This window comes from Drosophila ficusphila, unplaced genomic scaffold, assembly GCF_018152265.1.
Source record: "Drosophila ficusphila isolate 14025-0441.05 unplaced genomic scaffold, ASM1815226v1 contig_198, whole genome shotgun sequence".
Taxonomy (NCBI): domain Eukaryota; kingdom Metazoa; phylum Arthropoda; class Insecta; order Diptera; family Drosophilidae; genus Drosophila; species Drosophila ficusphila.
The window spans coordinates 5,111,036-5,138,548 of NW_025064092.1; the positions used below are offsets into that span (position 1 = coordinate 5,111,036).

The 27,513-nt window shown below is 43.1% G+C and overlaps 4 protein-coding genes across 4 annotated transcripts; 1 reads left to right on the plus strand and 3 right to left on the minus strand.

Moving 5' to 3' along the window:
* Positions 1-511: 511 nt before the first annotated feature.
* On the minus strand, positions 512-6,737 carry LOC108088638. The gene is made up of 13 exons (XM_017186556.2): positions 5,965-6,737; positions 5,857-5,906; positions 5,595-5,790; positions 4,516-5,521; positions 4,109-4,243; positions 3,830-4,041; positions 3,697-3,768; positions 3,337-3,617; positions 3,082-3,262; positions 2,774-3,022; positions 2,255-2,698; positions 1,798-1,974; positions 512-1,702 (listed from the first exon to the last, which is right to left on the minus strand). Exons 1-13 carry the CDS (start codon positions 5,998-6,000, stop codon positions 1,550-1,552), a joined length of 3,192 nt encoding a protein of 1,063 aa, XP_017042045.1. The 5' UTR covers positions 6,001-6,737; the 3' UTR covers positions 512-1,549.
* Positions 6,738-7,079: 342 nt separating this feature from the next.
* LOC108088639 (serine/threonine-protein kinase S6KL) lies at positions 7,080-27,326 on the minus strand. The gene is made up of 9 exons (XM_017186557.2): positions 26,813-27,326; positions 25,277-25,380; positions 24,999-25,215; positions 24,817-24,940; positions 24,652-24,750; positions 24,431-24,589; positions 21,919-22,007; positions 7,491-7,781; positions 7,080-7,430 (listed from the first exon to the last, which is right to left on the minus strand). Exons 1-9 carry the CDS (start codon positions 27,008-27,010, stop codon positions 7,323-7,325), a joined length of 1,389 nt encoding a protein of 462 aa, XP_017042046.1. The 5' UTR covers positions 27,011-27,326; the 3' UTR covers positions 7,080-7,322.
* Positions 17,394-20,964, plus strand: LOC108088641 (protein bangles and beads). Its single transcript, XM_017186558.2, has 3 exons — positions 17,394-17,420; positions 17,592-17,777; positions 18,869-20,964. The coding sequence occupies exon 3, from the start codon at positions 18,870-18,872 to the stop codon at positions 20,184-20,186; it is 1,317 nt and encodes a 438-aa protein (XP_017042047.1). The 5' UTR covers positions 17,394-17,420; positions 17,592-17,777; position 18,869; the 3' UTR covers positions 20,187-20,964.
* Positions 22,257-24,421, minus strand: LOC108088642 (autophagy-related protein 101). The gene has a single exon (XM_017186559.2). It carries the CDS (start codon positions 23,943-23,945, stop codon positions 23,289-23,291), a length of 657 nt encoding a protein of 218 aa, XP_017042048.1. The 5' UTR covers positions 23,946-24,421; the 3' UTR covers positions 22,257-23,288.
* Positions 27,327-27,513: the final 187 nt, after the last annotated feature.

Genomic DNA, 27,513 nt, shown 5'->3' on the forward strand with positions numbered 1-27,513 from the left:
CGTTGGTAAGCTCAAAAATGTTATGTCAACAAAATTATAAAACCTAACTCCCTTAAAGGATTTGCTCTGCAACATTGAATTTATTTTAAGTTCACAAATAACACACCCTTGGTCTTGGACTTATATCACAATTTTCATAAAAATAAGTAGTTTTTTAAAAACTTTTTTGACATTTTTGTTGATGGCGAACAATGCAACTTTAAATTGCAGGGTAAAAGAAAAATAAAAATTAGAAAAACTATTTTGACTGTGAGCTTTGAATTAATATTTAACGAGTTAGTACTCGTAACATTACTATCAACGATTAGTTACAGACTTTTACCAAACCATGTCCGTTAGTAATTTAAATAGTGGTAACGGCGAAAACAATAAATAGTTTGGTTTTTGATTTTTTGGTGAACCATTTGCTTACCGGGGAAACCATATTTGTAACAACTCGGTTTTTTTTACATCCGTTACTTACATACGTACATTTTATTATCGGTATCTAATAAAAAGAGTTAATTTGTGATATGTTTTAAAAAGACAACAAGAAATGTATTGAATTAGTACAATAATATAATTTACACATAATATTTGTACACATATTTTGTTAATTTAATATGCTTTCAAATCGAATGAAAAAATACGCTGCTGTCGTTACTTAAAATCCGCCCTTTACCCATAAACACTATATGAGGATACGTCACGCGGTTAATAGTCTAATGTTAAATTGAATACGTGTCTATATGCCAAAATACACTAATAGTTTACAATAGTGTACCGTATAATCTTCGGTGGACCGAAATTTAGGTATTATGCAATTTGTCAATATTCCGTTCGCCCAATACAAAACAATTATACACTTTGGCTCTACCAAAGGACTAAATTCTACCTACCCGTCAGACTACAAGTGTACAACTAACCTACCTCACAAGTGGACCACAAAACGAAGAGTGTCGAACAAAAAAAAAAAGAAGTGGTTTCGAAAAGTCATTCTAAACTACTCATTTGTGTATTTACATAACGAACCTGACAATTGCTTGTTGTGACACCGATCCTTGTCCTAAAAACCTATTTGATCTTTTGCTGTTAAAATTTTGGTTACCGGAAATTGAAAATATTCAAGTCGTTTTACAACACTTCGAAAAAAGGGTTTCCTACACAAATAATTAGAGAGAGAGAGATAGAGAGAGAAATGTAAATGTAAATGTAAGTCGTACGTCAAATTCCTATCTATCTACTAGTGAACTAAGTAAAACTCATTAAAATCAGGTCATGTTTGCCTTTTTCCTATTTGGCTTGATATTGTGGTTAGTCTTTCTGCTCCGCTGATAATCCATCGAAACAGATACGAGAGTCAGAGTCCCGGTCATTCCTGTAACTGATTTTGACAATCTCCTCGCCCCGTTGTAAAGGTCTTATGGCATATTCGCGCGATATCCTCGTTCCATATACTACTCCATATGCTCCTCCTTCCTTACTGACTATTTTATCCGTCTGGATGCGAAGTCTTCTAAAATTATCACAAGAAGTTGGCATTCGTGTGTTCAATGGCGCTTTGTCGGCGTCACATGTAGGAGGGCGAGGACTTGCGGGATCGCGAGCGCGGCTTCGAAGGACTCTTCAAACTGTGACGCGAGCTGCTCCGCGGCTTGAATCCGCGATCGTTCCACGGCTCGGAGACGCGTCCAAACCAGTGAATCAAATCCATAACCTCCAGCTGAAAGCGTAACAATAAAAAATATTAAAAGGAAGAAATAAATAATAAAATAAAGTTAATTATTAATGATCCTGTAGAGGTTCAGATATCCTTACTTGAAGTGTCTGAGGCAATTCCTTGAATATTTCACACTTGGTCAGTTGCGCGTGTTGCGAGAGAAAAGAAAGGCATTTCGACTTCAAAGCGGTGGCCATATAGCGATCCGCAATTCCCAGAAGGCATACAACGGAGTCCTCGTCAATTAAAGAGTATAGGGTATTTTCGCACAATTCCTGGTGATTTTTTTTTTGCATGAAAGAGTAGAAAAATAATAAGGAAACAGCTTGATTTAGCTTGAGCAGTTTTAAAAGGTATTATATTATCGTTTTGACTTGTTTTTATGGGGTTCAATCATCAAATCTTCATTATCACTCATAATGTTGAGTAAGTTAGCTTGGAGATTGCTTACCCCTATTCAATCTCTTTACAATGATCTGATAATCGTACCACCTAACTGTTTCATCCTTATCTGTATGCTTGACTTATCTGTAAAGCTTCTTTTGAATGTCCTACCTTGAGATCATCGATGGAGTAGCGATCTGCCAGAAGCATTAGCTCGCACACCTGTTCGGCGCCGACTGTCCTATCGATGGGAGCACCGTAGAGATAAAGCAGCAGGCGGCGGAATATTACGGGTGAGGTGTCTGTGATGATGACCTTCCGGTTGATCGACTCCTGCATCCCGGACATCAAAGCCTTTTTGAACCACTCGCAGCGAGCGGCGACGATCACCCGATGAGCCTTGAAGCTATGAACCTGAAGGGCTTTCGTCGCCGCCTCTGCGGAGGCATTTTCCGATTTCCCATTAGCACTCGAAGCACTCGAAGCTGGGGCATAGGTGTGAACCTCGAACTCCATGTCGGCCAGTTGGGTTGAGTGCAGCAGGCGCAGGGCGTTCTTCGACAGATTGCTACTGGCGGCAATCGGTGGCTCGCAGAGATGTCGAATGAGGTTTAGCTATGGGTTACATAACAACAAGTTGTTAGTCAAAGCAATTGGATTATTATTTGACTTAACACGACGCTATATTACCTTGATGCTATTGTAGTCGTAATACTGTTTACGATCCAAATAGATCGCCTCCTTGTCGCCCAGCCCTTGATTTAGGTTGTTCTCATGATCGGCCATTTTCAAGTTGCTCGTCACTCGACTCGACCCATCTAGTAATCCCAGTTCAATTACGGACTGTGTGAACTCTTGCTTTCGCACCAGCAAACAGATTTGTGTAATGGCATCGCCCAGGGCATCCTTGTGATCCAGTAACTTGGCAATAACGCCATTCTGCAGGGTACAAAATCAGGATAAATGATAAAGATGCAACCAGGGTCTGGGTTACTCACTATCTGACTGGTGGCCAGCTTGAAGCAGAACTTGAACTCCTTCCAACCCAGCTTGTCGTCCAGTCGATCCGATAAGTTCTCCACAATGAAGATGTAAGCGGGAATGTCCATGATTAGTTGCTCAAGATTCTGATTGATTGTACTACTTTTGCTCAGAAAATCCATTTCGCAGAATGTACTCCTGTTGGAAGAATAGAAGAGGTTATAATAACTGATCAGTGATCAGTGATCACCCAACACCGCATTCGCACTCACTTTTTATCCTTGATTATTTCCAGTGCTGCCACAATTCGGCCGTAAATGTCTCGCATTTTCCGGACCTCGTACATATAGAGCACGAACTTAAGGTCATTCTCCGCCGAACTAAGGCGCTGTTTATCCGTGAGATTGTCGTAGAGCGTTAGGCCCACGGGAGCACCGCGACGAGGACGTGGCGATGATTCGCCGCCAGCATCCGCGATCTGCAGTTGCATGACAATAGCGTCCTCAGCCTGCTGTTGTTGCAGTGGAAGATCCAAGTGGGAGCATTTAAGGTCCTTAAAAAATATCGAAAATATCAAATACATAGTTTTATGCTATGAAGAAAAAACCTCCAAAACTGCAATGCCAACTCACCTTACACATGATTTCCAATGAGTTTTTGATTTCCTCTATCACAGCGGTCAATACAAATAAGGTTGATTCGATCTGTTGGATAATGCCAATTAGTTTTAATAGCTTCATCACTTTCAACCGAGTGATAACCTACTTCAGGTACTAGATAGTTCACCAAGTCGGCTTTCTCATCGACACTCAGGCCCACAAAGACCCCAAGTACGTTGCGAAGCAGCTGCTGAACTTGTGACATAAAAATTGGGATGCGGGTTCGAATGTACTTGACAATCTCATTCTTTTGATATCGCGTCATGTGTGTGGCGTCCGTAATAAAAATGTTACAGAACTGGAGCACCTTGGCGCAGCCTTCCCAAAATAATTCAGTAATAATTCAGTGTAACTTGTTAACTAAAATTAGAAATTGGTTACTCACCTATGGCACATTCCCGCAGGGCATCCTGAAATGTGGCATAGAGCTGCGCAGGATCGCGGGTTATGTTTCCGGGGTTTAAGCACTGTATGACCCGATTTAGTATTCCATGCAGATCCATAGTTACGTTGACCACGACTGAAATTATGCCCAGGCATTAAGAAAATTATTTTAATATGAAATGTTTTACTATAAAACCCCGAAAATACTTCTCAGTTTGTTAATGGTTCGTGTATACTGGAAAACTCATTATCAATGGAATGTTATTTGAATACCTTAAACTTTAGATAACTTGCACAACTTGACCTTTCTTAATTGGATAGGTTTATATTGAAGGTACTCTCATTCGGAATGGAATAACTATAGGAGTGCTCCAACTAACTTTTTCCTAGTATAGTTTTTACGCTTACATTTCTTGAGTCTTATTAGTCGCAGGTACTTGCGAGTCGGCTCCACCAGCTTGGTGAGCGAAGGCTGCGATTCGGCGAAGCTGATGAGCTTCTCGCACACATCCTCGTCGAGATCGGGGAGCAGGGACTCCGTGTACAGCCAGTGGAGGATGGGGCCCAGCAGGAAGGTGGGCAGGTTGCACAGGACACCGACGGGCGTCAGCGGGGACGAGGGCGGGGTGTCCATGGAGCTGGGGAAGGGCGAGGGGCTGCGGGCACGGTACGGGGACAACGGCGGTCGCCGGATGCTGCAGATGGCCAATCCGGTGGCCGGCGGCAATGGCGTGGGCGTGGGCTGCAGTATCAGATCCTGGCAGAAGTTGAAGATGTTCTTGCAGTGCGACTGCGACGTCTCCAGATGCGAGTCCGAGTGCGAGGTGGGCGGCAGTCGGTACATCCCACCGCCGCATTCCAAGCTCAGCAAGCCGGCGGTTCTGCCCACCGATCCTGCATCCGAATCGCCGTCATTGCCGTTGCTCAGGCAATTGAAGCTGCTGCTGAATTGATGCACTCGCTGGGCGCCCAAACCCAAACCGGAGGATGGCATCGACTGGAAGTCACAGGGCGGCTGGAGGTAAATGGGCGAGAGATTCAGACGCGGCAGCGACTTGTCGTGTCCCTCATCGCTGGCCGGAGCCACGGATATCCTGATGGGGTTCGGCGTATTCGGACCACTGTGACATGTCCTGGCTGATCCTTGACGGGCAGCAGCCGAAGCGGGAGCACTATTCACGCACATGCTGCAATCGAAGCCATTGAGCCGCAGGATGGAGGCATGCAGAGCGTACTCCATGCCACTGGAGCTCTTGACCATCACGTCACTGAAGTAGGACTCCTGCAGCGCCTCCGCGAAGCTCAGCTGCTTCTCCTGGCCGGCAGCCTGGCCATCCTGCAATCGCTTGCACTCGACCGCGTACCAATTCTCGCAACTCAACACCAGCGTATCCGTGGGCGTCAGGGTGTTCGTCTGTCAGGAGAGGATTTCAGATTTATATAAGGGGCATTGCAATTTCCTGGAGAAGATCTTGGCCTGTACTCACGCTGAACTCAATGCTGTGACCGGCAAAGGCTCCGAACACAAGACGCGGATTGATCTCGTGCACATCGAAGGTTTCGCAACTGAAGAGCACACTGGCCGATTCGCAGAAGGTGCCGCAGTCCTTGCTTTCCGGCAGAGGACTGACCAGGTCATTGTACCAGGTGATATCGCTAGTGTCGTCCAACCGAAACTTAATGCTAATCGAGGAAGTGGAGTGTGGACTTTAGGAACATGCTTCCTCTTAAAAGGATTGCAACACTCACCCCTCCAAGCCGGACAGTTCCCGCTTTCCCTCGAAGGTGCAACAGACAATCTGAAGGGTATATATTATAATATATATGTATTTCCGATTATATAGCCAAGTAACTCACCTCCCAAGTGCCCAGGAATGTGTGCACCAGTGCCATGGCGGATTTTCCTGACCAGCTAGTTGCCTAATCTTGCACAGAGTCCATGTATCCTGACCATGTGTACGTGTGTGTTTCTGCCAGTGTATGTGTGTGGGCTCCAGTGGGTGTTGTGCGTGTGTTTGTGTGTGGGCTTCCTGTGCTTTCTGTGTGGGTTGCAGTTGTTGTCCAAGTCCTGCGAGTCACTGGGACAGCGGTGGACCGCTCAAGTGACCAATTTCCATGCTCCGCCCGATGCTCCAAGGAGTCGCGTCCACTTTTTCCGCGTTTGCCTTTTTAGAAAGGACCTCTTCTGGATACGGTTATCGATGTGCGAGTGTGCATGTGTGTATGTATTTGTTGTTGCCAATAACTGTAACTGCGCTGCCGCTGTTGCTGCCTCCTCTGCACGGATTCCAGCGAGTCCTTTCGCTCTCGTTCGCTCGCCTGCTCCCTCGCTCACCTGCAGCGGCGAATCTCTCTCGCTCCTCCCGGCTGTTCTCACATCCTGACGTCCGCAAAACCGCACGAGCTTTGCAGCCAGCTGACAAAGCTTGGCGACACCAAAGCTCTGGGGAGTAGCGGTAAATGTGCGTGGGTGGCACGGTTTACATATGTACCGTTCTAGCCATAGCCACCCACGTCCGATGTTCGTGCTCGAGCTTTTCATTTACTCTGCCGTGGAATGTTTGGGCGAGCACCACGCACGCACCTCATGACGTTCGACAGGAAACGCATTTACCGCTATCTATTGACGTAACGGATTTTCACACAACATTTTCATACGGGGAATCTTTCGTTTCATAGAGACTAATATGACTTGGAAATGGAAATAAGGAACAAATGGCTGCTAGCAGGTTACTGTTTTATTTTGATTTGTGGGTTGGGTTATCATATATCAAATTTAATACCACATCTTATTTAAAAGTACAACAACAACATTTAATTTTGGCGTTTTGGATTCCATCAATCGTTTTTTAAAATTACTCGTAGAGTTCGAAACGAATTAAAATTAGTGGACACGCTTCAAACGGTATTTAACATATTAATTGCATTTCAAATAATTTAATTTGTATCACTGTAAGTTTTTAGATTTAATATTATCATCGAATAAGGCATAATTTATTGAATCACTTTTTTTTACAATTACCAAAACATTTGTTCTAAAATTTAAGAATAAATACTTTCAAAATAAAGACATTAATAAAACATCTTTTCACAAATTGCAATTTAAATGGAAGGTTGCGGGTTTAGTGATACCAAAAACAAGTGGAATGGATAGTAAATATGGCTGAACACTTTGTTCTTCTGGTTTTGTTTAAGTAGCTTTTTCGATTCGGTTGCTAGAAGTCCAGGAATGCGTTCATGGCACATCGACTGGTTACCTGATCGTATTGTCTATCCTCATAGATCCTTATTCTATCCTTGGCAATGATTTCTCGTGGTGAGAGCTGGAAGGAAGGAAGTGAAACGAAATTGCAAGGATACCCAGCTAAGAAATAGAAACTCACGCTAAGGAGTTGCTTGGAGGTCAGATTGTAGCCTTTGTACAGGGCGATTCTTTGAAGGGCCATCACACTTCGGATTCGTTGGCGCGGCTCAATGGTGAGCAGCTTGCGGAGCACATCCTTGCCCTCGTGGCAGAGGTCCTGCACCTCCTCCGGCAGAAAGTCCTCGCTGTCGGCGTCACTGTCCTGCAGACAGCCGTTGATTTGAGCAATGGAGGGGGCATTGGACAGCCCGTCCTCCGGTTCCAAACTTTCCTTACGGCGTCGCAAAAGATGACGTTTTATGTTTGGCGACTGCAACAAGTTTTTATATTTAATACATATATATCTTTAGAGATTCCTCAGCAAATAATAAACAGAAAAACCTTCTACCAATGGTTACACTTGAAATGGACTTCAGCAAGCCAGTATACTAAATGTTCTAATAAGATTAATAATCAAAAGATCAGAAAACCAGAAAAACCTTCTTTCAAAGTATACTTTTGTGCGTATCCCAAAGTAGCGAAGTCGCAAACCTTTTTGCTAACCGGCATCTTGCGAATGTGTTCTAAAATATTTACAAATCAAATAGAACCCAGAATCGTAAACATCTAAAATACCTATCTTCTATTACTGAACACCTGTATCTTCAAGGTTTGCGGGCATTATGTGACAGCCACCGAGCCGATGAGGCATCTCTGTTTGTTTATTCCGCTTGTCAGCTATTCCAAAAAATAATAATTAGCGTCCGGTGACAACACGATCAGCCAAACAATGCTAATGGCGCCCTGAATCATATCTAAATAACCAAACAATTTGGAGCAGACGCATGAGCACGCAAATACGCAAATCACAAACGTCGGCTCATTGACAGAGCCAACCACATAGGCCAGAATAAACAGAAACGGGAAACGAGACTTTGGATACCCTTGCCGGTTTAGCTATCCGTGGACTTTGATACTGCTTGTGCAACATTTTGCAGAATTGCATCACTCGCTTTTCAAAATGAGGGGAGGCAACAAATATCCATTTAACAGTGTCTAACGACAGTAATTACAAACAAAAACATGATGTGCATGAGGTAAACATGATACATAATCATCATTTACAAAGGGTTGCCTTTTAGTTCTTGGATAAATTTTCTATTAATGTAATATGTGCACTGTAAACCTGACAAATAAATATTTGCTTTAATGTTTCAAAATTGTTTCAACATTTAAATTATATTTAATGAGGGAAATAGTCGAAATTGGCTTTCGAAAATGAAAATTTGGGTCACCTTAAGTAGTGCAAAGAGGTTCAAGTTTGTGGTCACCAAGAACACAACAAACTTAAATAAAATTTCCATTTCTTAATTAGAATTTCCATTTAAAACAGGGTTTTGAAAAATTCCACCTTTCTAGAAAGCTCCAAACAAAAATTGGGGTCACCAATTAATTTCTTAAACTCATTATAACTCCGCTACGAAATGCCAAACCTATTGCAGTTTAATCATTACATAAGTCTGCAAATGTTACCATATTATAAAGGCAAGTTAATCATAAAGAAAAGTGATTTAATCAGGAAGCGCATAACAGTAAACTTTTCCATTTTCCATTTAGTACCCCATTAGAATTTCAGAATTGTGTATTTCGAATGCTCTATTTCAATCAATGGCTGCAATGAGTCTGCAAAAGAAGCTGCAATTAGGGTGATTACGAAAAGATATACATATATGGCGGTGGAAATCTGGACACTCAACTTGGATTATAATAATGCCCATTTCTAAGATCGGCTCTGTGCTCAACTAGCCCGTCAAATCTCAGCTCGGCTCCACGAACGCTAATGCATGCAAATTGGATTCAATTAGCGACCGACTACTTTTCAAAATAGAAATAGACAATTTTCGTTGAGTTGCTGATGCTGCTGGATACTGGATGGTGGATGCTGGATACTGGATGCTAATGCTGGACTTATTGTCGTTTGTCGCCATGGAGAGTGCTGTAATACTCGCACTCTCACTTGCCGAGTACATTCTAAATCTGCGGATCCATTTGCGGGAAAACTGGGGGAAGTACGGGGATACATATGGTGAATCGACGGGCAAATACTTATCAAGCAACTCAACGAGGGTAGGGGGTAACAGGTTGAGAAATCGCCAGAAGAATGTGTCTGTCATGGAAATCTCTAGAATACCATATAGTTTTTTTTGGGGGGTTTCAAAAGATTTCCTTTGTTGGAAACACAGTATATATCACTTCGATCAGTCGATCATATAGGTTCGTAGAAACCCACAGCAACTCCCTGCTGAATAGAATAGCGAAAATCATGCAAATCTAATTTGACAAACGCAATTGTCATGTAAAAGCCACTTACTGACACTGACTAGCTGCTAATTACAGCTGCTGCACTTGAATACTCGTACATGTGCGATGGCGATGGGGATGATGGATGGATGGATGATGGGTGAGGATGGGGTTGGGATTTGGGATGATGCCAGTGCGATTCCGAGTCCGAGCAATGCACGCACTTGAACTTAACTCGGATCTGGAAGTGCGGGTGTTCCCCTCGAACATGACCCAAAAACTAAAAGGCGGAACACACACAGCTGGCATTTGGTGATCCGAGAGTGAAACTTACACGTTTCACGACGGAAAAATGCAACAGGTGGCATTTGGAAAATGTCATTCCAGATTCAAGGTAGCCGTTTAATATCATATGTATATATGAGGCGCAAAAGTTCATCGCTGCCCCGGAGAAACCAGAGTCGGTTAGGATGCAGTGAACGCTGGCTTCGAATGTCGCTGAGATTTCGAAAGGTTTGACCTGCATTTGGAGCAACAAATTAAGCTTAATCAATGCGGCTGCTGCTGCTGCTGCTGCTGCGGCTGCGGCCGCCAACTGACAAACAACGAAAATGTTGACAAAGTGAAACAGTTTGGGTTGTGCTTAGAAAAATTAAATTAAATCACAGACGAGCAAAGCAAAGACGACTCTTGGGGATGATGCCAAGCGGGTCGGGGATGATCATGAGGTAAATGATCAACGGAGAGCAGGGATTTGCTATTTGCTATTTCTATTCCTATTGCTACTGCTATTTCTACTGCTGCTACTGCTGTTGCTAATGCGACTGCTACTGCGACCATGCCACCTTCCTGGTTCGTTGATTCGAAAACAAGTTGCGAAATGAGACGAGCGCTCCACTGATTCTGCTCTGGTTCCCGCAGACGCTGGCAATCGCTGCCCATATTATTATGTATATCTGTTTTATCGCTGGCAATGTGACGCATGGTAATTGTAATTGCCGGCACGTGAGTCGGACCGAGCTGGCCTGACCGCCATCAGAACCCCAAACTACACTACAAAAGAATTTGGATCGATTTCAAATGCCCATCCAAAGGTGACAAGTGTCTATTTTGAATAAAGATTGGAGCAGTCAAAGGTTACACACACAAGAGGGATAACTGAAGTGGAAAATGCGTCCCTCAGAATTAATCAGCATTATTACCTTAAATTTATATCAAAAACTATTGAATGAATGGCATATTCCACAAAAGAATTGATATATTTTTCAAGGTGTCTTATTATTATTATTTATTTTGGTGATTTGTTTGTCTATTGATTTGTTATGGTGAAAAATTGCAAGGGCTCATGAATTTGGAAAGAATATTTGAGTTGAATATTTTTGAATCATTACTTGATATTTACTTGAAAAATTCCCAAATAAATTAAGTATGTATAATTAAGTGTCACTCCATTCCCCAACGACGCAATAAATGCATTCAAATTCAGTTTAATCGTCCATCAAAAGTTGACAAAGTTATATTTATTTTTGTTTTCGTTTCGAGTGTTTACCTTATTATGGTCAAAAGTTGAAAGGTAGAACGTACATTAACGCTGCCAAAATTGTTATTTTTGCCCCATATTTACTTACAAATTTACTGTTGCATAAAATAAACTGTAGAACATGAAAATTTAGATACGTTTTTAGTAAAAGGTTTCAATATTAAGACCTACTAAGTTAGATTGCCTAAAGAGTGGTACTTGCTTTTACCTTCTTGTAGTTGTTAGCACTTAAATTGTAGAGCCCATTTAAATAGTGATCTGGTTTGTTTAAAGAATCCCTAAATTGTGGCGAATGGTTAGAATTAATAAGTTTGATCTGGGACCTATTCAATTTATTTTTAACATAATGTTATTATAATTGTTACACCCATAACAAATCAGGCACAAGCGCCAATTCTTTTTTGCTGTGTAGGCAAATAGTTTTGATTTGGTTTCTGCGTTTGATTTGGCCAACTAGACCAGAGAATCATCATCTCTTGGCCCTGGCCCAGTGATGGGTTGCTGAAATGAATCTTTCCTTTGAACTATCATAGGTCATCAACCGCCACCGCCACCGCCTTCGCCTTCCTTCTTCGCCGACAGTTGTGTTCGGTTGGCCAATTATCGTTGCGACAAACTAAACTTTAGTGCGATCAAAAAAGCTTGATAGTGATTATTATTTTTATATTTCCTAGAATTAATGTCCCGAGATAATTGTCTTAATCGACTGTACATCGTTTCTTGCACAGTCAGCCAAAAAGCAGAAAAAATTTAAAAGGAAAAAAAAGCAATCGGTAAGAACACAGATTGACAAAACAAAGTGCGCAGCAGCAGAAAAAAACTGAAAAACAATCGGCAAGATTTCATTTCATATGACCAATGCGGTTTTATCCAAAGTGGAGGCCACAAAACGCCCAAAAAAAATCGCGACAGGAAGTGATCCGGGATATAGCCGCGATGAGTTGGCTCGAAAGTCCGGTGGATTGGTGTAATAGTTTTGCCCAAGTCAATGGTTTAAACCCTTTAAATCTTTAAAGACAGATTCAATTGAGAATGCACTCTTTACCATATTTGTGTGTGGACATGCCAATGTACCATACATTGCATCTATTCAATCGGAAAGCCAAAGCCAAAGCCAAAGCCAAAGCCCAAAGGTTTCTTTTGATCGCCTCGAGAACCCGACGATCACCATCATGACCATGGATGGGATGGGATGGGACGGGATGGGCCCTTTTCAATTACAGTCATTAAAATGCGTGTCCACTTTAATTACAAATTTCAAAACAGCAAAGAACAGCAGAAAAGGCGAACGCCGCCGAGGTGGATAAAAGTGCGCATAGATTTCGCAGCATTTTTGCCCCCGGGGGGAATGGGATATATATGGAGTCGCCACTGTCATTGTCCACCAGTTCAGTTCAGTTGAGTTGAGTTCGGTTTGGTTGGTTGGTCGGTTGGTTGGTCGGTTGGTTGGTTGGCAATCGCTGGACGACAGGCGGTGTATTATGCGACAATGACCTCTTTTCCGTGCTTAGGACATTCAAGGCCAATAACAAAGAGTTATGTATCCATGAGATACAAAGGCGACTCGGCCGCAGCTTGGTGGCTTCGCAGCTCTGCTGGCTTACTACTACTAGAAGTACCAGTATAGAGTGTGTATGTGCCACGCCGTGGATGTGGCATGCAGCAGCAATGGCCTATGCCGCAGACACTCGGCAACAAGGTGTTCCCCGTTGGGAGTCCTTTTTCGAAATCACAGAAGATGTTCATAGTAAAAAGGCTACCCCGCAATATAGTTTGTGTTCTAGATAGAGTTCAAGCAGCAGGATTGGTTGTCCCGTGTAGTTACCTTTCAGGATTATAATAATGCTGAAGAAATATAGAAATTAGAACCAAAATAAAATAGCTACTAGATCTAAATCATTTTGACTTGCATTTGGTTTCTTAGTTTTTGGAAATCGAATTACAAAAATAAAGGAAAGAACTAAATAGAATTACTACCTCAAACTAAGTTTCCTCCTTGGCTGACTTCAAAATAGAGACTTTGTTGTCCTGTGTAATTACCTTTCAGGATGATAATGATAGTGATGATGATAATGCTCCTGCCTCCTGGTTCGATCTATGCTATGCTATACCAGCTCCGCTGGGCCAACTCCCTTTGCGCCTTTGTGTTGACGACCAGGACAATGTTGATGTTGATTGCAACGCATGTGCATTTTATATTACATTATATGATAGCAGACCAGTATCCAAGTGTTCGTGGCCATTTACCCTCCCCCTCTCCCTTCCCCACCGAAAATTGAAAAGACCTCCACCAAAGTCGGCGGCAAAAGAGGCAAGGCAACCAAAGTCGTGTCCGCGGCGCACAAATTTATTGCTTTCGCTGCTGTGAAGGCGACGAAGAAGCCGGCCTGCAGAAAATCTACGTCCATGCGCTCCACGTTCGCCTTTTGCGGGCTTCGCAAATATTTATGCAAGTCAAGAGCATAAAAATGTCGCAAGAAAATGAGCAGACCAGTACCAGTGCAGCCATTAACTGACCACTTGGCCCAGCAGGCAAGTGCTTTACCTCCTTCCTATCCCCATCCCCATCCCCATCCCCATCAGCTTCTCTTAACCAACTTGGATTCTTTTTTTTTTTGCTTTCGAGCCCAGAGACACGCGAGAATCGGGGAAGAGCTCTTCAGCAGCAATGCCATCTCGTGGCGGGCCAATTTTCCACCATCTCAGCGCCAAAAAGTTGCATTTGCCTCTTGCGTCTCTCCTCGGAACTCCCATTTTACACCCATTGGCTTGGGATATTATCACTTTGTTCGCTGGTTTATACCTGCTGGAGGAGGGGACTCGGCGAAGGTTGTGGCTCACCACTGCAAATGGGTTATGGGTCAGGGGTTAACATAGTTATGCATTCATAAACTAATCCAATTTGTGTCTAATCCAGAATTGATGCTAAGATTTCGCAGAATGTTTCTAAAAAAAATATATATTCTATCAGTATGCCATTTTTAAAGTTATGGATACAATTCAAAAATCCAAAGAATCATAGATTCTGAAGTCTTGTAAATCTGTGAAATGTTCATCTCTTGAAATAATTCTTTTTTAACTATCAGTGCGCTAATAAGAATTATTGAGACAACTTAATAATTGTAATATTTACAGGGGTATTCAAATATCGTCTTACTATATTTGCTATTTATTATTTATTTAAGGAGAAAACCAGGAATTCAGTGGTTAAAGTCTACCCCTGATTTTCTTTTTATTAAGTTGCATTTTGTGAAGGGTTTCTGTTTTTACAAATGAACATTTAAAAGTATTTTATGGGGCAACCTGCCTTGCTTCTAGATACCTCAGAGGGTATACAAGTAAACAGAAAATAGATTCAACATAATCTGGCATTTCAATCGTTTAAATCCGATTTGGAAACCAAGTTATGTCCAAGTACAAGCACTTAATACTCCGTACTCCATTGGAGTACGTCATCTTTGGGCGGCAACACACTGTTTCCATGAACACATAGTTCACATTGGCTAAAGTTGTTGCTTCTCAGCCGGTCATCCATGGAAATCATTGAGCAACTTAATAATTGCAATTATGCATGATTTTTCTAAACGTAAACATCTAAAGATTATGAGATTCATTTTTCGTGACGAGATCTACTGCGGCGCCGTAGATCGACCTTCAAAATTAGCAAACGACCGACTGACTGATGGTGTATTGTGGTGCCGGTTGGTGGTTGGTTGGTGGTTCATAATGGTTTTCGGGTTCTTGGTATTTGGGCTATCACCTTTTTGCATAGATCTTTACAGGTATTCAATCCTAGGTACGCAACAACGGTACTGAATCCTGTTCAGAAAATAAATATAGACACGAACGAAACAGGTAGACGGCATTCCGATAGATAGATAATCCATAGGCCCATAAAAACCCAAATGACAGAACCCAAAAACTGGTGGTCGGTCGTAAATAAACAGATGGGTCGCTGCTCAAATATATTTTTCTGGACAGCGGACTTAAAGTGGCTTTCCCTCGCTTATCGTTTTCATCTCGGTTACTATCTCGCACCATTAGCCGTGTCATGCTCGTTTTCGAATCAGAGTCTTTCCAAATCCAATCAGAGCACGTCTAACCCAAGAGCTCTCTCTCCCAGAACTTTTCCGCTAAACGATTGTCTGTCTTTCCGACCTTAGAGCAGTAGTATCTTTTATAAGGCATTCCATTTATACGGCTACACGCAAAGAAAAATGTCATGCAATAACGCTTTATGCGATTTTATGTCTCACTTCGAGAGAACGATTTAAAAAAAATATATATCTATATATATAATCAAGAGACTAAGTAAAATTAAAATCATGAATATAATAATAAAATGTAGGAATTGAATCCATTTAAAGTTTTATCTAATGTAGGTATTTACTAATATAAGAATATAAATAAATAAATTAATTAACAAAGTTAATAGGTTTGTAGAAAATGAAAATATGAAAAAGGATCTTGCAAAATGATCCTTTACTGCTTGAATCTTGTTAGAGATTTATCTAATACTTTTGGTTGTCTTACATTGAGTTAAAAATTATATATTTGGAAAGACGTCCTATGATTTTAGTGTATAGAATTGAATTTACTGTAAAATTTAATTGAGATGAAAATGATTTATCAAATATTGAATTGAATCTAATCAGAATTTTCTCGAATAAAAACATTTTAAAATTTAAATGATCTTTCCTAAATCTACCAAGATATCTTAATCATAATTAATCATTATTCCCAAAATGGGACAGAACTATAAAATATTTATGCTGTAAATTGTTTTCTTTGGGTGCACAAGTGTCTTGGTGGCTGTTTAACTTTTGGTTGCCCAATTTTGAGGAGCCGAAAAAGCGATGGTTGTGGATTCTGTAAGCGACAAATGCGGCTGGTCAATTTAGGGCTTCACCCCCACAATATAATAAATATATAATTCAGATTTCTGGAATGGAACTTTCCACGGATACGCATCTATCCTTTCGGCTTTATATTTCATATATGTACATATATATCTTGGTGGCAGTCTATAAAAAGAATCCGCAGGCCCTGCTCGTCGGCGAGCTGCCCAAAGGCATTTATCATTCTAAGATAATCAACGATCGGAAACCCCCTGCTTTGATTATGTTAATGATGCTCCTCCGCGCTCGAAACGAATCGAAACGAAACGAACTGGAACTGCAGGCAGGCTTTGGCTTTGGCCAGCTTGGTCCTCTGGGTTTTGTCTTTGGTTTGGCTTGGTTCGATTGCTAAAGTTCTTGGCCCGGCTGGAAACTAGCAGATAGGCAACAGGCAGCAGGCACAGCAAGGCATTCAATGCTGTCTCGATACCGGTTTTCTTTTTTAGCCAACAACCATCCGGCAAAGCAAGCAGCAAGCAGCAAACCAACCAGCAGGCAAACCACCATCCGCCAACCGGCCAATATTGCAATGAACCACAATTAAGCATTTTTCTTTGGCCCTGGCTGATTGCTGATATTATCGTCGCCCAACTGCATTTGAAAATCGTGCTGCGTTTAATGACGCTTATGGCAATCGATCAGCAGCGATCCTGGCCAGTTTCGTTTTATAAATAGATCCCCCATCGTTCGGTCTTCTTGCGGTCTGGTTTTGGTCTCATTGCTGGAATCGTTGCTTTGCTAAGGTATGGTATTGGTATGGTATGGTATGGTATAGGATGGTCTGCAGAAGGTCTGGAAGACTTACAAATTGCATTCGCTTTAAAAATAGACAGACTATTTATGGAGAAAGGGTTCTTGGCTTAGAAGAGCGGCGATACTAAAAATATCCCAACTTCAGGCGGGGATCCTTGCGGGCAGGAAAAAAAAAAAATAATAATAAGAAACCAAGGAGGAGGCTCACGTACGCATTCTCGATGTCCCATCCGCTGATGATTTTAGCTGCTGCTGCTGCTTCTGCTGTTGCTGCTGCGGCTTTTTGTTGCTGCGGCTGCTGCTGCTGTTGCTGCGACGTTCGTGCCTAGCACGCTGTCTATGGCTATACCGCTCTGCCGCTCCGCTCGTTCTGCCGACGTCGACGTCGTCGTCGGGCGTTCGTGATCCGCCGACGACGACCGTATATAAACGCCCCGGCACACTGGCATCCACTCAAAGTGTTTCTTGAAACTGACCGGTGAGAACACGCGGCAGGCCAGCAAATCCAGCGCACTGGATTAAGAACATATATATACCATATATAACCATATAGATTTCTATATAGAATATTCCCCCTAATATAACCCCCATTTATTTTTTTAAACATTTTTTTTGTTTCTAAAAATCCAATTTTGTGCGTGTGTTGCAGGGCGCGAAACGAAATTCCAGAACAGAATATTCCCCCAAATACAACCAAGACAAATCGTTGTAAGACAAACAACAAAAAAAAAACAACCGATAAAACAATAAGTGTATCTGTGAGATACACGCAGTGCCAAAGCAAAAAAGACAAGTTTTAAACCGACGTTTTTAGCTGCTGCTTCAGCTTCAAAAGGTGAGTGAGCCAAGGTTAGAAGAAAGAAAATGGTATTGGGGTCCTTAAGAGGTCCTTTGGGGTTCTCAAACCTGCCTTATCTGCATCGCATTGAAATGCCACCACCACCCAATGGTGGTGCACCACCCCCCACCCGTTTTTTGTTTTTTTTTCTTTCGTGGGGCTTCGATTTCGCAAATCTCCACCAGCATTTCTTAACGAGTTTCGATTGCCAAGTCTTGCGCGGGGACCTAAATGCAGTTTTTGTTTTTTTTATTTTTTTTTTCTTTTGGCCAACAAGAGCCGCTCGTAAATTATAAAGATCGTATCTCGGAGCTCTTGGGGACCCGGCTTCTCGACCAGCGCGACCAAAAAAAGGTTACGCAACGCCCGCGAAAATATGGCCAAAATATATGCAGCAATCGTTTGGCAGCAATACAAAATACAATACAATAGAGGGTATTAAATAATCATAATACATGCACACAATATTTAAGGTTTTGAGGGTTAAAGAACCCGAACCGTTAGGCTCCAGGCTGTGGCCAATAAATTGGGCTTTATCGATAAGGCCATTAAACGGCCGAATTGATTAGCATAAGGAAATAAGCAGATGGCCGTTTCAAGAGGTGAATTTGCAAGTCAGCCGTTATCAGATGGCTTTTTATTTCGAGTTAGCCACCGAAAACTTAAGTGATCGTTATTTAAGTGCCGCGCATTTGAATAATTAAGCGCTGTAAATCTGGGCCAATAACCAAAGGTTGAGAGAAAATTAAGGGGATGCTGGAGGGGGAGGGGGAAGGGGAGGAGGTTGAGGTTCAAAATTCAGGAGTGGAAAACAGGGTCTGCGAACTGCCCGTCGACGGTCAATTTAATCCAGAGGTAGAATTTCACTTAATCGAATCACAAAAGAACCAAAACGAAACGATAATTGGGGAATTAAAGCGGAGGAATAGAAAGTCCAGCTAAAAAAAAAAAAAAAAAATTAAATCTTTCACTGAGGGTCATTGTGCAGCATTTTTTTTATGGTTTCCATGTGCCAGTTTTCTTTTTTTTTCTTGAATGTATTAAATCAAGTCCATTGTTTGGCATATTCCTTTTTTGTTTTTTTGTAGAATGAAGTGCCAACTGCTTTTCGTGGCCACCGTGTGCCTGGCCAGCGTTTGGGCGTTGCCGGTTCCCGACGAGGAGGTGGCCATCCAGCCGGACAACGGCGCCAAGGCCGAGTTGCTGACCAAAACCGTGCTGCCCACGGCCGTTGAGCCGGCACCATTGAAGCCCGACACCGAGAAGGCACCGGAGCTGCCAAAGATCGAAGCCAAGGCCAATTCCGTTCCGGAATCACCAATTACCCCGGCAGCTGGTGGGGATTCCGGCAAGGAGATCGCCAACACGGTCGAGCTGAAGGCCAGTGCGCCGGATGTTGAGACCGCCCCGTCCATACCCGAGAAGAAGAACCTGCCCGAGGAGGCGAAGCCCGTCCAGGAAGTCACCGCCGAGGCCGACAAGAAACAGGAGAAGACTGCGCGCACGGAGGCGGAACCCGTCGTGGAGGCAACTCAACCGCAACCGCAGGCAACCAAGGCCATTGAACTTGCCCCCGAGGCACCGGCCGCCAATGCCGAGGTCCAGAAGCAGGTTGTCGACGAGGCCAAGCCCCAGGAGCCCAAGAGCGAGGCCAAGTCCGCCGAGGAGCAGCCAGCCATTCCCGCTGCCATCGAAGCGAAGGAAACAGTTGTCGCCGCCGCCGCCGCTGCTCCCGTTGAACAGCCCGCCCGCCAGGAGAGGATCAATGAGATTGAGCAGAAGGATGCCAAGAAGGAAGCTGCTGCTGCTGAGTCTGAGGAGCCCGCCAAGTCCGCCGAAGCTGCACCTGCTCAGGAACCGGCCAAGTCGGAGAGCAACATCCAGGTGATTGCCCCCGAGAAGAAGTCCATTGAATCGACTCCCGCTGCTGCTCCTGCTGCTGCTCCCGCTGCTTCTCCCGCTGCCCAGGCTGCCCAGGCCAAGTCCGGTGAGGCACCCAAGCCCGTCGACCAGCAGAAGAACACCGAGACCGTGGCCGAGACCGCTCCCGTGCTGAAGACCAATGCACCACTGGCACCGGCTGGCGCCACCAAGGTGAACGAGCCCGCCAAGGAGCAGGAGAAGGAGCAGCCGGCCGAACCGAAGGCCTTGCCCGAGCAGAAGAAATCGGAGGAGGAGGTGGCAGCAGCAGCTTCGGCTCCAGTGGCACCTGAGGCACCAGCAGCTGCCGCTGCTGCCGTTCCCGAGGCCAAGAAGATCGAGGAAGCCAAGAGCCCGGAAGCCGAGAAGATCGCCGATGAGCCGAAGAAGTCGTCGGAGGAGAAGTCCGACAAGACCGACTCGAAGGCCGATGACTCGTCGGAGTCCAAGGAGTCCGAGGAGAGCAGCGAATCGAAGGAGAACTAGGGATAGTAAGAGCTTTACCGTCTAACCACCTTGCCCCCCCGCCCTCCTCCCCGCCCAAAAAAAAAAAACAAAATCCAAGACCCAAAATCCGAAATCCGAAACCTGAATCCTGAAAGGCAGGAAAGAAATCTTCCGAACATCGCACCACTGCTACGTTTTGGCAGCGTCTTAATATTACGATCGTAGTTAGTGGTATCCTTAGTTGTAAATGGAGCAGTCGCACAACCATTTAATCCGAACACGAAGGGAAGAGCTGAACATTGAGGCGCCCGGAACAATAGAACCAAGTGGATCGAACAAAAAAGCAAAAAAAAAAAAAAACACACACAAAAAAAGGAAAAAATATATAAAACAAACAACACACACACACAACAAACAGGACAAACCGCTAAGATGGCATAAAGTAATACTTATAATTATAATTTAATTAATGTAATTTTAATTAAATCTTAGTCATTGCAAGACAACCGAACCGAACCCCACAAGCCCCTCAAACACACCACCAACCCCAAAAAGCAAAAAAACACACCCGAGAGTCCTAGATCAGCCTGTCCCATTCGATAACCATCTTCAATAACCCCGGAACGAAGCCAGCACTCGAGTATCGTATCGTATCGCCCTATGATACCTTATAAATGAAATCCTTTTTTTTTATCTGAGTTCTAACATAATGAAACTACATTTAATAACGATAGTGTTATAACGTATATATGAGAAGAAGTATATATGATTTTATATAGACTGAGAAAATTCTTAAATAAAAATCGAAAAACTAAAATACAGCATGGGCTCGTTGAATGATTTCTTGGGGTAATAACATTTCACTGGGGGGATTGATATTACATATAAGGAAAACTGTTTCCAAAATAACCGATAGACTGATTTGATTGTAAAACTACTTGGATAGAGGAGCTCTTACATTACATAGTTCAGATGGTTAAACCAATTATAATTCTTTATTTAATTGGTGAGTTGTATAATATAAATTTCCTATTATATTTGAGAGAAAATCTTCATTTTAGTCTAGACAATTAAAAGCTGTTCAATATTTAATAAGATCTAAATGGTAAACCATTTGCATATAGACAGCACTTAACTATACAAATCTGATGACCGTGTCAAATTAATAAACAAATCATTTATTCGATAAACAATTGCAAGAAATCCAATGTCGAAAGAAAGCGATTATATTCCCAAAACCCTGTGAACAGACAGCAGATGATTCCCTTCTGATGATTATATATTTCATTGGTTTATAAAGATTTATTGCTTATCTGTTGATAAATTATATTGGGTAATATTTTATAATCGATTGTAAAGCATTCTGTTTGACTGCCCTATACCAAGTGGCCCGAAGTTAAGGTGTTCACATTGGCAGAACCCTATGAACTGAACAGAACGTAATACCATTCGGTTGGACAACACTTGATTATGCAGTTCTGGTGGCTATGCCAATTATATACGTAGTTAGCTTGGATTATAGAGCTTCATTGTTGACTGGCCAATTCCAAGTATTCCCCACAGATGCACAGATGCATAGATGCATAGAAGCAGTGCCAAACCAGTTCCCCGGATCAGCCAGGTCTACAGAGTACAGGGCACCTACCCAGCATCTAATCTAGCTGCGATGGAAAACAAATTCGATTTGCCGAGGTGGCGCATGCTCGCATTGTGATCGGTTATTACCGATTGAATTACCGACTAGTGACTACTACCGGCTTTGGTCGCTTACCTTCTGCGTCAGCATCTGGCAGGCAATAACGCCCAAGGCCCACCAGTCCACAGCATGGCCATAAGGTTCGCCGCACAGAATCTCCGGTGCTGAAACGAGACGAGATGGGGAGAACGTTTTACCCACCCGCAAACAAAATGGTGCAGAGACAAAAAAAATGTATGCGATCGATCTTCGGCCTGCCGAATTCGGATGATACGGGGAGGGATGGTATAGCTATAACTATATAGAGATTACTATATAGAACTACACATGGAAGAACGGACCTAGATTGAAAATGAGTTGATGGTTTATTGGGGATAATGCTCGAAAGGCCAATTACATTTCCACTTTGAACGTGTGCTTCAAAGGATTTATTCTGCTTAATTCGATTTTACAATATTAGTTAAGTTGTAAAGTACATTTATCGATTACGTTTATAGCTTGGACATACAGATAAACATTGATTTACATACATACACATCTATATATTGGATCTCTATGGATACAGCATAGAGTCGGTACTATCGTTTAATCACTACAAGTACAATCACAATCTTTTATACATACATCTCTACCGCTCCACCGCTACTTGCCTCGATCCCTCAAGCATTTCATTTCATTTCATTTCATTTGATTTGATTTGATTTGATGGGTTCTCAATTTGTTATTGGTTTTTCTCATTCGGTTTTCCATTTCTGTTCGCCTTTTGTTTTCTCTTGCACACCGCACAATTATTATTTTCTTAGCTTGCATCGTTTTCGCTATTTACACAATGGCGATTAAGATAGAATTAACACAATATATTTGCTCTGGCGACAGGTAATTGATTGCTAGTGGTGCTCAAAGCTTGATTTTGGAACGTTTTGCATGGATTGATCGGAATAACTTTGCCTTCGAGCAGGGAAAGTTCGGTGGCCAGCTAAATGGTAGCTATTCCTCTAACCCAATCCGCAATTAAGTGTCGAATTTTGATGGACCCTGTGGTCCTTGTTCCTCTGACTTTACACGTCTATCTACACATGTTTCCCTCCTGCTCTTTTGCGTGGTTTCCAATTCAAAAGGATTCACTGATATCATATCATGCTAACGGTGGTCAATGTAACCTATTGTTTAACTAAAGCAATAACAACTAAAAAAATATTAAGGCAGACAAAAAAGTGTATATCGAACTCTCTACTTTAGCAGGGATATGCCATAATTATTGGACTACTTGCTTATTGTTTTTCTTATCACCCTTGGAAAATGACTCATCCCTGGCACTAAAAACACTACAGTATGCGAACACGGACGAAAAAGAAGTGAAAGTACAAATAAATTAACTCGAGGGCAACTAGTTCGGATGCCAGGATCAAGATGTCTATTCCTTCTCCTCCGCCTCCATCAGCCCGTCACATTGCGAGCGTCTCCTTGATGATCTTCTTCATGGCATTGCCCATGGATGGAGCCGCCGATCCCGAGGTGGAGTAGTCGAACTTAAACAGATACGGCTGCACGTCCGGGAAGGATGTGTCGAAGATCAGGTCCAGCTCGCTCTGGCTGGGCGTCTTGGGCACGTAGTCGTGCCGGTTCATCAGCTCGGTGATGTAGATTACCTTTTCGGTGAGCAAATCGGAGACATTCTCCCGGCACAACTGCCGCTCGTCCTCGTTCTCGTGCTTGATCAGATCCAGGTGCACGGTCCACACCTCCCAGGGAATCGATTCCTGCGGGAAGAGCCAGCGGTTCTTCTTCTTCTGGAAGAACTCCAGACTGATCTGGCCGGAGCCGCAGCTCTCGTTGGAGCGCAGCTTCTCGCTGAACGAGTTGATGGCCCGCTTCACCTTGTGCGTCAAACTGTCCGAGGTGCAGCACACGTAGGTGAAGTCGATGAAGTTGCAGTCGACGTCCGTGTAGCCGACCGTTCCGATCGAGTACTGGGCATCGCCCGTGTACATGTACTTGCCCAGGCAGCGATGGAAGAGCACGGTGTGAAAGATGGTGGCCACCGCCTCGTCCACCTGACGACCCTCCATCGTCAGATCGAAGACCTGCGAGCGCGCGTTCATCTTGAGATTGAAGTGTGGAGCTTTCGGGAGCTTTGTGTTTCGGGCTGGCTATGTACAGTGTTACGTCGATATTGTGACTGTGACCCTTTGATTTCCCCTGCTGCTGTCTTTCTGCCTGCCTGCTGTGTTGTGCCCACTTAATTCGATTCTAATCTGGTTAATCTGCTCTAGTTTTGTTTTTAACTTTTTTCACCGCTCACAGTTGCTTTTTATAGTAAAATAACCTGTCTCTTTTTTCAAATGTACATAGTTTTATAACTTAAGTGGTAGTATCCTAGCATAACAGGTGGTTATATATGCATATATATATATATATGCTTTATTTTCCTATACTGCTCTGTTCCCCTTGCTTCTAAGTTGCTTTTTGCTGGGCTTTCTTTTCGAAATGCCTTTGAACGATTTGGATTGCGATGGATCGGCGCGCCTCTTAACAACTAGTTGTATTACTTAAGTTTTTGTTATATTTAAGTTGGATTAGATCGTACCCATGTATTTGAAAGTGCCACACATGGTGCGCGTATTAGCACCCAGTTTGAGCCACTTGCTAAGGCCGAAGTCGGTAAGTTTAATGTGAAACTGATGTGTTAGCAGGATGTTCTCCGGCTTGGCATCGCGATAGATAATGCCGGCGTTGTGAAGGAAATCTGTAAAGCCATACACACGTATTAAGCGAGATTAGGGCATGCACTACCACCTGTCAACTCACCCAGAGCAAGTGCTATCTCGCCAACATACAGTCGAACCAGATCGATTGAGAAGTGGGTTATTTTTGAGAACAACTCGCCGTTGGGGACGTATTCCGATACTGCAATTAAATTATGTATTTAGTATACATTTTAAATAGTAATGGGGAATCCCTTAAATGACGTACGAATGTGAAGGTTGTGTCGGTTCTGCCACAGATCAATTTGCCTCACAATAAACGGGTAATGGCCGCAGACCTTTTGTATATCCGCCTCGTCCTTAATCTGCCGCACACTATTGTCCTCGATGAGCTACAAACATAGTAGGTGTTATTAAATAACCTCGGGCATATAAACACACTCTCACAACCTTTGACTTTTTAAGAACTTTTAAAGCGTAGCACAGATTGCTGTCGTTCTTATTGCACACCTTGAAGACCACACCAAAGGCTCCCTTGGCCACCAGATGCTCGATGCGGTACTGATCGCTCCGGCTGGACTCCTTGAAGTGCGAATTGAATATTGAGTTGGTCAGAGGCCGGTGCCACTGAGTTTTGCCGCGACGAGAGCCATGAAGCGATGTCAAGCTGCAAGATAATGAAACTGCTGTTAAAAACGAATACTAAAACAATAATAAAGGGACTCTACCTCTTTCGTGTGGCCTTGTTTCGATGACGAAACGAGTTGCGGACCCCGGAGAAACTCCAGTTGAGTCGTCCTCCGCTAAGACTGCCAAGACTCCAGGTGGAGAGCTGCAGAAACAAGACAAATCTTTAGGACTCGGGAACAGCACTGGCTCTTTGTAGTCCGGGTAAACACATGTACAGAAATACTGTAAACTGAACACGCGGCGGGCTGTCTGCTGAATGGCTGAAGCCAACCAAAACTGCCGATGTACAAACGCGGCTCAGCGGATTTATTACGGCTTACCTGCGTCGTTTTCAACGGTTAATCGACCCGTTTTCGCCGGAAAATTAACCTAACGAATTTGCAGAAAGCTGTCTATCTATCTATGAATTTCTACGAAGGCGTAGGGAGAATCTACGATGTTCACTGGGCGACGACACGTGCGCTATGGCCTGTGAATATTTGCAAACAAATAACGCCAGTGATGATCGAACAGCTGGGACTGGATCGCAAAAGAGAGCGAGAGAGCGAATCGAAATCAGCCCATACAGTGGCGACCACTAATATTGGCCTATGTGATAGTTTAATTTTCAAATATTCCTTTTAAAATACACATTTTTAAAGTCAAAATTCAACGTTTAAAAACACATACAAAACTTTTTTTTTGGTTTACCAACAAATACAAACATATTTCAACATGGAAAACGCGAGTTTTTGGGAAATCCGGATTTGTAGTTCCTAAACAATTGAATCTACAGGTATATTGTATGTTGTTGAAGGTATATGCCGATATGTTTTCCGAAACCTTTTTTTTAAACACATGTACATTTATCTATGTATGTATGTACAATTTATTTTTGATACCTGTATAAACATTGTTTCTAGTGGTGAGTATTTTTTGTATACACTTTGGAACCACTGTTGAATTTCACATAATATATACATACATAAGTAGATATGTTGTCATTATGGTGTACCAATAATTTTACCCAAGACTGTGGCTAGCGTTTTCTTTGCTTGAGGGTCACCACTGCGTATGGTTATATACACACACGCACATTAAACAGAACTCTTGGGATCCGGATCTCCATGTGGGCAATGCGAGATCCTCAGGTTCAAAATCAGTTCAAGATGCGGGAGGGTGGTTTTGATAACGGCTTTTAGTGAGACACATTTACATATGCGTGTGTGTGTGTTTTGAGAGCGGGGCGCCAGAATTTGCGCAGCGGGAGGCTCAATTGGCACGACCATGAATTCCGTATGCGAATGCGGAAATAGTTGGGGCATTTGAAAAGTGCGGAAAAAGGCGCCCACACACACGTGCTGTTATGTTTTTTGGGGGCGGGAAAGTGTTTAGGGGTGGAATGAGGGGGGTCAGGGGTCAAAAGCCGCCGCGTCGTAATTGAATAAAGGGGAAAATTCGAACGAAAATGACGCAGTATTTATGGTCAACACTACGTCGATATATTGTATATACATACAAACATACATATCTGTTTGCCTTATCAGTCTGTCCTATATAATACCACCCACTCCACCTCTCGTAACTGTTTTTACCTGCTGCGATTGTAGTGGTGGCTCCTCGGCTGGAAGGGATTGGATTGGGGCCTCTGCCTGGAGTTGGATGTTACTGGGGGTTGGATGCTCCTCCTGCTGATGTTCCTCCTGATGATCGGTGGTGGCGCCTAGTTCACCTGCTGCTCCTTGGGGCCTTCGGCTTCTGCTGCTCGAATTCCGCGTTTGCGAGTTGCCCATCAAAAGTTCCACTCGTTCTCCACGAAAATCCCGTTGTTTCGTTTTGTCCCAACTGTTTGTTGTTTACACACACACACCGCACACACTCACCTCGTTCCACTGGAATTGCGCAATCACTGTGTGCGTGCGTGTGTGTGTGTGGGGGTAGCCGAAAAATCGCAATTAAGACACGCACTTCTCCGCCGGAAAGTGAAATTCAAACACAAGTATTTGGCAGCTTGTTCTTTTTCGCTGTGTTTTTCTTTTTGCTGTGTTACGCTTTGTTGTTGTTGTTTTTGTTGTGCGGGTCGAATGAGGTAGAGGTGTGACCAAGCGGCGCATGGGGCAATAACGAAAAAAGATATGAATATTGAAAAAGGTCACACTTAAATAGTAGGGCTATCCTGTTTATTTTTGCTCAGTGGGAATATTAACCCCTTAATGTATTAACAAAAAGAAAGAGTGCAGATTATAGCCAGTTTGACAATCACAACTGATTTTGTATTTATTGAAATTTAGCTTTC